The sequence below is a fragment of the Rutidosis leptorrhynchoides genome, chromosome 11 (assembly GCF_046630445.1).
Source record: "Rutidosis leptorrhynchoides isolate AG116_Rl617_1_P2 chromosome 11, CSIRO_AGI_Rlap_v1, whole genome shotgun sequence".
Taxonomy (NCBI): domain Eukaryota; kingdom Viridiplantae; phylum Streptophyta; class Magnoliopsida; order Asterales; family Asteraceae; genus Rutidosis; species Rutidosis leptorrhynchoides.
In genome coordinates, this window is record NC_092343.1 from 34,071,627 (window position 1) to 34,081,244 (window position 9,618).

At 34.0% G+C, this 9,618-nt stretch overlaps 1 protein-coding gene across 1 annotated transcript; it reads right to left on the reverse strand.

The window, feature by feature from the left end:
- Positions 1–326: 326 nt before the first annotated feature.
- Positions 327–2,879, reverse strand: LOC139877506 (tubulin beta-2 chain-like). Its single transcript, XM_071864939.1, has 3 exons — positions 2,426–2,879; positions 1,314–1,583; positions 327–1,226 (listed from the first exon to the last, which is right to left on the reverse strand). The coding sequence occupies exons 1-3, from the start codon at positions 2,817–2,819 to the stop codon at positions 553–555; spliced, it is 1,338 nt and encodes a 445-aa protein (XP_071721040.1). The 5' UTR covers positions 2,820–2,879; the 3' UTR covers positions 327–552.
- Positions 2,880–9,618: the final 6,739 nt, after the last annotated feature.

Sequence of the window (9,618 nt, forward strand, 5' to 3'; positions counted from 1 at the left end):
GTCACGTGAATGGAGAACACTGGATACTGTGAAACTCAAGATTGAAAGACTTCTTCATGTATGCTAATAAGCTAATTTCTTTGAAGGCTAACTTTGACCTCAAAAGTCAATACTATTCATTCCCTTTATCAATAGGGGTGTGGCATGACTAGATGAGGGTAAACTAATTTCCATTATTGTGCTTCTTTAAGTTCATCCTTCATAATCAACTCTCAAAAACCTAGAAAATTAAATCTGTCTTCAAAAAAGTTCAGTTCCTAGAGGTGAGTCTTGTTTACATGAAACATAATTAGAAAAACTTTTTTTAAAAAATAGAAAATCACCCAAATAAAGATTTAACAAAAGGGAAATATTACAGAATTTGGCATCCAAATACACAAATAAAACCCAAACCTTCCAGTAAAGCAAATTACACTACACCAGTTTTCTTTCCTACAGCGTTTCGCACAATACAGCAGCAGCCAAAGACTACAACCATAGATTGTAGTCACAGCTCAAAAACTACATAAAAACCAACACTTCATTTCAATAATAATAACCTTATGTTGTTTCTTAAGCTTCATCGTACTCTTCTTCCTCTTCATACTCGCCCTCTTCATCAGCAGTTGCATCCTGGTACTGCTGATACTCTGAAACCAGATCATTCATGTTGCTCTCAGCTTCAGTGAACTCCATTTCATCCATACCCTCACCCGTATACCAATGCAAAAACGCCTTTCTCCTAAACATAGCAGTAAACTGCTCGCTCACTCGCCTAAACATCTCTTGAATGGATGTCGAGTTTCCGATGAAAGTTGACGCCATTTTCAAACCAGTTGGTGGGATGTCACAAACAGTAGACTTAACATTGTTTGGGATCCACTCAACAAAGTAAGACGAGTTCTTGTTTTGGACATTAAGCATCTGCTCGTCAACTTCTTTAGTGCTCATTTTGCCACGGTAGATGGCCGAAGCTGTCAAGTATCGCCCATGCCTCGGGTCAGCAGCACACATCATGTTCTTAGCATCCCACATTTGTTGGGTGAGCTCGGGTACAGTTAACGCACGGTACTGCTGGGACCCACGAGATGTAAGGGGAGCAAAACCAACCATGAAAAAGTGAAGACGCGGGAATGGGATTAGATTCACAGCAAGCTTTCTTAAATCAGAGTTGAGTTGACCAGGAAACCTTAGACAGCAAGTTACTCCAGACATGGTTGCAGAAATGAGATGGTTCAAATCACCAACTGTAACAAAAAAGTATATAGTTAGCTACATCAGGCATTATAGAAATCATTATCAATAAATTGTTTATTGAAAGAGACAACACTTACAACTAGGGGTGGTTAACTTGAGAGTTCTGAAGCAGATATCATATAAAGCTTCATTATCAAGAACCATACACTCGTCAGCATTCTCAACGAGTTGGTGAACAGATAAGGTGGCATTGTAAGGCTCCACAACAGTGTCGGAAACCTTTGGTGAAGGGAATACGGAAAAGGTCATCATCATACGGTCAGGGTACTCTTCTCTGATCTTTGAAATCAAAAGTGTACCCATTCCTGATCCTGTTCCACCTCCAAGAGAATGACATACCTGAAAACCTGCAAATAAAAAACAATCAATTAGTATAAATTCTAATGATCAGCTGATTGAACAAAATAAAAAGATTAAATTTAAATAATCACGTGAAACAACCTTACACAGCACATCACAGTGTTATAAATTCACAGATGATATTAAGCTACTTACAACAGCAGACTTTGATTAGTAAGTACAATGATTAGTAAGCACAATGAACTAATCCATAACTTAAAATATACCAATTATATATATATATATATATATATATATATATATATATATATATATATATATATATATATATATATTATATATATATATATATATATATATACACACACACACACACACACACACACACACACAAAAACACGAAAAGGAAGAGTTAAATATTTCATATCAAGAAATTTAAAACATTCAAAACTATTGACACACTTCTAGTTAGAAACAAATTCATTTGGCATTTTAACAATGAACAATGTATTTGAATAAGAGATCATATACTATCAAATAGTTAGTCAATCTAATTCATTATCAAAATTAGCATAATATGAGATCTGAGGTAAACAATAACAGATCTATAATTTATACACACATGTAAGTCAAATCACATACTCCATCTAATATCACGACATTCAAAGCAATTTATACTAATTACAACTACATAACGCACTAGTATAGATAAGCAAAAATAAATCAATCAATTGTATAAGATTTCACAAAACAAATTCATATAGAAATCTATCAAAGGTCAGATGCAGATAACAGATCCATCATTTCTGCTTCAAACTAAAAATCATTCAGCAAAAGGATGACGAACTTAATCAAACCAATAAGTATACCAATACGAATAGATATATACCTTGCAAGCAATCACAGTTCTCAGCTTCCTTCCTAACAACATCCAAAACTGAATCAATCAACTCAGCACCTTCAGTATAATGTCCTTTCGCCCAATTATTACCAGCACCAGACTGACCAAATACAAAGTTATCCGGCCTAAATATCTGTCCGTACGCTCCAGATCTGAGACTGTCCATCGTTCCTGGCTCCAGATCCATAAGCACCGCGCGTGGAACAAACCTTCCGCCACTCGCTTCGTTATAATAGACATTGATCCTCTCAAGCTGCAACTCCGCATCGCCGGTGTACTTTCCGGTAACGTCGATCCCGTGCTCCGCACACACTACCTCCCAAAACTTAGCTCCGATCTGGTTTCCGCACTGTCCTCCTTGAATATGTAAAATTTCTCTCATTTTAGCCGGTGATTTGAGTGTTTTAGATCTGCAGAGAGAGAGAGTAGTGTTTTTGGGAGTGAGAAGTAGGGTTTACAGATGTGAACGGGGGCTGAAAATGGAGGTTTTATATTGAGGTTCAAATTTTTTGACCTACTCCGTATTTCATTTTACAGTATTTAACTCCGTAGAATTCAAGTGTATATTTGTATTCCCACCATCCCAATTTTCCACATATAAATACATAATTTAAGAAATATTATAAAAGTACTTATTTTTATTACTTTCTAGTTTTACCTGCAATTTTTTATGTCTCTTTAGCCCAGCAAAGCGGGTTCGGCAAATGATACTTATATAAAATTGTTATAGTCGGTGTCGGTGGGAATAGTAACAAGGGTATTATTGTTTTATTAAACCACTCAATTTTTCACGAAGTCCAGCGAAGCAGAACCACCTCATTTCAATGTTATTATTACCAACGTACGTTTATGTTATCAATAGTGTAGGGTTTTATTAAAATCGGTTAAAAAATGGTGGAACGTTGCTTATGCAAGATTAATTTGTAAAGGTTAGGTGTTATAGGGGATGCTTAATCCAATGGCCTATATTAACTGTTTCAAATTTTGCTAACATATGTAACTTTCTTTCAAAGTGGACGGGATTACGTCTCGTCTGAATGAGAGGAACCGAAAAGGCTCCGCCAAAGTTGGTTAATTCGGTATAGGTTTGTTGTATTTGTTTCACTTTTTTTTGTATGGTGATTTTCTTATTTTATGTTGTATGTTTTTGCATTGCATTTTGTATGTTGTATTTTTTTCTCGATTGTTCGCTTAGTTTAGCATTTTTTGTCCCTGTTAAGTTTGATTGGAGTTAGTGTTGATTTGTGATACTTACTTGTTTCGAGCCTTCCGTGCTAATCTTGTTTCTATCATTTAGCAGGGCACTTCATTATTTTCCATGAAGACAATTTTTTAATAAATTATGTTATATTAGCAGAAAAAAATAACCTCCCTTTTAATAACAGAAAAATGCAGATTAAATTTTACTAACACATTCTTAGTTTTATTTTTCTGCAGAAAACATAAAAAATGTAAAAAAAAAAAAAAAAAAAAAAAAAAAAAGGTTTTATGTTCCTACAAAAACCATAAAACATGTAAATTGAAGGTGATTTACATGTTCAGTCTATTCGTGACTGCAAATAAATTTACTCTGAGTCCTAATTGGTTTATTGCGTGATATTTTTAATTCTTTTTATTGCCACCTCAAAATGTAAAATCTGAGATTTCTTATGATAATATAGGACGTTAACCACTAGCTTATTTTGTGTTGACTATGTAAACTATAAATAATAGTACGAGGTAACACTCTCAAAGAAGTGGTTCAATGTCGAAACAAAATGGTATCTATTACATTCTTTCCCGAGATTTCTAGAAAAGAAATGAAATGAAATGAAAAAGTAGAGAAAATAAAAGAAATGAAATGAAAAGAAGGGAAAATAAAAGAAATGGAATCTTCTGAATTTGGAAGGAATTGAAAGGAAAAATAAGACTATATATTTCTTTCATTTCATTTCATTTCCTTTCTCTCTTAAATAAAACTCGGAAATAATTTTTTAGCTTCTCTCCACTTCTTTTTTTTTTCTTCTAAAATAAAACTAGTGTAATGGGTAGGGTATTTTACTGTCAAAAACCTAGAGTATAGGGGTGCATCCCTATACAAGTTTTCGCTCAGTGAGTCAAGTATATGCCTCACATTATATAATTAGTAGTTGTTTATGAAAATGTTTCCAACCATGACAAGTTTCCTCACTAGAACTAGCTGTCACATCAACTAAATAAGCTAATTAACTCCGAGTTGTTCAATCCAAGCATTAACATTTTTGTAATATATAGCTCCAACCAAATCTTCGTAGCTTTCTGAACTCTTATTTCCATTAAATGTATGATACTTTTGTGTTTCGAGTGAATAGCAAAATATCTTATTGTTCTTCCGATGTAGATTCGGGAAGAAGATCTTGTTCTCCATTTCCGCCTTTTTAGCTTCAATGCAAAAACACATTTTACCACGAATATAAATCACGTGTTTTCCAATACTGTCTATCTCCTCCCATTTATCTGAAAAATTATTCCATTCAAAACTTCAACCACTTGTCAGAAATTACCCTCATTACCTCTCCCAACTCTCAATGTTACGGAATTGTTTACCGTTGTAGTGACTAACAAAAGACTTTGATGACATGTCATTAGGAAAAATTGCACTGAAGAATAATCTTCATTACGTAAATCTTTACCAAAACTTTAAACTATCTTTCGAGAATAATCTTCTTTACCTAAATCTTTAATAACAATAAGTATTCCCTTCGCACACAAGGCATAAAGATCTCGGCCATAAAATGTTGATGAACAAAAAGAATACAGATAATCACCGCGCACACAAAGTTCATTCTCGATTTACTAAGTGGAAAATAACACAACACCTTTTTCTATTAAAATACCAGCAACGACACAATTCGGGTGTAGTGACCCGAACTTTTCCATGTTTATATATATTAATTGAGATTGATATTTACATGACTAAATGTTTCCAACGTATTAAGCAATCAAACTTGTTAAGACTTGATTAAATAAAATAAGTTTCATATAGACAATTGATCACCCAAGTTGACCGGCGATTCACGAACGTTACAAATTTGTAAAAACTACATGCTGCGGTATATATAGACATATATATATATAGTTGACATAAAATTATGAAGCAATATGGTTGATCATTGGAGTGTATATACCAATAGTACATACATCTAAAAGTTGTGTATTGTACGAGTACGAATACGGGTGCATACGGGTAGAATTGTTGATGAAACTGAACGAGGATGTAATTGTAAGCATTTTTGTTAAGTAGAAGTATTTTGATAAGTGTCTTGAAGTCTTTCAAAAGTGTATGAATACATATTAAAACACTACATGTATATACATTTTAACTGAGTCGTTAAGTCATCGTTAGTCGTTACATGTAAGTGTTGTTTTGAAACCTTTAGGTTAACGATCTTGTTAAATGTTGTTAACCCAATGTTTATAATATCAAATGAGATTTTAAATTATTATATTATCATGATATTATGATGTACAAATATCTCTTAATATGATATATATACATTAAATGTCGTTACAACGATAATCGTTACATATATGTCTCGTTTCAAAAACATTAAGTTAGTAGTCTTGTTTTTACAAATGAAGTTCATTGTTAATATACTTAATGATATGTTTACTTATCATAATATCATGTTAACTATATATATAACCATATATATGTCATCATATAGTTTTTACAAGTTTTAACGTTCGTGAATCACCGGTCAACTTGGGTGGTCAATTGTCTATATGAAACCTATTTCGATTAATCAAGTCTTAACAAGTTTGATTGCTTAACATGTTGGAAACACTTAATCATGTAAATAACAATTTCATTTAATATATATATAAACATGGAAAAGTTCGTGTCACTACAAACGGGACATTTCAGTTGGTATCCGAGCGTTGGTCTTAGAGAACCAGAAAATTTGCATTAGTTTGTCTTATCAAGTTTGTTAGGATGCATTAGTGAGTCTGGACTTCGACCGTGTTCTCTTTAAAAAATGATTGCTTAACATTTTTGTTGGAAACTATATATTATTAACATGTAAATATTATGTGATATATTAATCTCTTAACATGTTTGATATTGTGTGATAGATGTCTACCTCTAGCACAAATCCCATTGACTCACCTAATAATAACGAAGAGTCGAATATATATTGGCAAGATTCACAAGTTCCCGAAGAACCGGAAAAAGAGGAAACGGAACCGGAAGAAGAGGAACCGGAAGAAGAAGAACCAGAAGAAGAGGAACCGGAAGAAGAAGAGGTTCCGGAGGGGGGAATAGTAGGAAACACAGAAAACCGGTCAAATAAAAGAAAATCCCCAACCAATGGACCAAAGTTAATAATGGTCAATGGTGTTTCCGCTAAGGAAGCAAAATATTGGGAAAATTATCAATTTTTCGATCAATCGGATCCTGATGAGGATTCCAATGATGTTATAGAAATTACCTCGACCCAATTTAATGAGGCAAAAGAAAATAATAAGGGAAAAGGCATCAAAATAGAGAAATCTGATTCCGACCCCGATGAACTTTATATGTACCGTTAACACCCGTATTTTCAATATCGTGACAATAACCCGGGAACCTCTAAACCACCAGGTTTTTCTAAACCAATGTGAAAAACGACGGCTCGTATTAGAGGAACATCATATATCCCTAGAAAATTAGGAAAAAGAACCAAGTCCGAAGAAGAAGAAACCAGTGATTCAGATTAGAGGGGTGTGAGCATGTTGTGTAATAAATGTATTGTAGTGTGCTTTTACTTTTATGTTCTATGTAAAAATTGCTTGTATTGTTTGTTATTACGAATCTAATCCTTGTCTATTTTACAGTATAAAAACAAAATGGACGTTAAGGGTAGACAATCGAATATTTTAGAAGACCTACGAGAGGATATGATTGAGGAAATCTTGTCTAGAGTCGGTCAGAATTCATCAGCACATTTAGTTATGGCGAAATTAACTTGTCAAACATTTGAAAGACTTTCCAGAAATGCCTTAGTTTATAAAAGGCTTTCCTTTGATAGGTGGGGTATATCACATTGGGGAGACTTTAAGTTAAGCCGTGTTTTCTTTAAAGCGTTAAATGCGGGGAACCCAAATACAATTTTACGCTACGGGTTAAGAACCTATTTTGACTCAACATATCCCAACATAGGATTTCATGAATTAGAAAGAGCTTCTAACATGCAACATAAAGAAGCATGTTATCCTTACGGGTTAGTGATGTTCGCTTCTTACCGAAGTGAGAAAAAGAATATCGGATTGCAGCTTTTAAATAAAACTTTCCCACAAGTGACGGATTCAGTAGTTGGGGTGAGAAACAAGGTTTTTAGATTATTACGGGGCTGTTGGACATTACGAAACCCTCGTCCTTTTGACGACATTACAACCTGCTGCCTAGCCAATGATCATAACGGTTATTTTCCACAAGACCAAGGATGGGAAGTCGTCTTAGTAAAACCAGAATGCATGACTTGTTTCTGGACTTATGAATTAAGTGTCTTTATTTTCTTTGCTAAACAACTTGCGTATTAACTAGATTTATCTTCAAAACTGTCCTGTATCATAGTGTACTATATTTCATGTTATATGTAATATAGCGAAGTTGTAAGTTTGAAGAATATTTGTATGTGATATATTATTATAATCAGTTTTTCATATGGAATTGTAGTAGTTGAATTGTATATTAGCTACTAAGTATGAACTTAACGGGTAGGTAGTACCCGAATTTAAACTTATAAAACGCTAATATGAAGAAAAAGCTTTTATAAATGAGTTCATATTATGCTATGAGATACTATTGACTTGTAACATCCCGCCTTTTTCCATTTACTTTTCCGTTATACTAATATAAAGTCCGTTATATGTTTATAACATCTCCCGTTGATACGCGTTTTAAATTATCTCGTTTAGGTAATTCCCGCACCCGAACGAAAGTTGAGGGACTAAACTTGACAAGGGATCAAACCCTTGACTAGGTCAAAGGGTCAAACCCCTTTCACCCATTCATTTTCATCTCTCACTCTCTCTCTCTTTCTCTCTAGCAAGAACACACCCAATTTCCAAATTCATTCATTCATCATCTAAATCCGGATTAAGGAGCTAGCAACCAAATAAATTACATATTCGTGATCCTCTCTTCATCCTCTTCATTTTGGTACCAACTTCATCTCATTTGGGTAACTTTCTAAAATCACTAGATTTTGTGTTCTTGATGTTTTTAACTTATAAAAGTGTTAATTAGTGTCTATGGCTCAAGTCTAACAGGAATATATGATTTATATGCTCGATCTCGTTGTTTTAGTGTAACTAGCATGAACTTAAATTTTGGTGTGTTGTTCTTGAATTTTGGATGATCATATGTTGTTAGATGTTAAAAGTTGATGTTTTAATTGTGTTACTAGCATCACTAGCTTCAATTTGATGTGTAGGTTGCCTTAGAAAACTTCATGAACTTGATTAGTGATTTTGGTGAATTTGGGTTAGGGTTTGATGAACTTGAAATGGACTTTTGATGCATTGAATGCCATGGATTATTATTGGTAAGTGTTTAGTTGGATTGTATGCTTGATTACCTTCGAAACGGCATATCATTCATGTAAATTGGTTGCCCGAATCATTGAATTGCATTTATGAACTTGTATGCGGTTAATGTTAAGCATTAGATGCGGTTTTGGTTGTTGTAATAGGTAAATTGATTGATGAAATGTGTTTAGTTGTTTTCCTCGTCAAATTACCTTCCCAACGGTATAAGATACTTGTCTTGATTGTTTGCGGATCATAAATGGTGATTGTTTGAAGTTAGGTTCGTGCATAAAACTTAAAAACTGCCAGAATTCTCTGCACAGGTACCCGCGCGGCGCGCCATATACCCGCGCGGCGCGCCGTTTGGGTCTGTCCAACTTGGTCAATTTTCGAATAATGTTTGCTATGCTACGCACCTCCGATTCACATGTAACCTGTCCTAGCATGTTCATACATGATTAAAAACCTCAGAAAAATAGTTCGGGACACGACCCGAACGTGTTGACTTTTTCGTTGACTTTGACCGACCAAAGTTTGACTTTTTGTCAAACTTAACCAAATGATTTTGCAACCTTCCTAACTTGTTTATATACTTGTATCTTGCATGAAAATTGACAATTTGATTTCACATGCTAAATAATCGAGTCGTA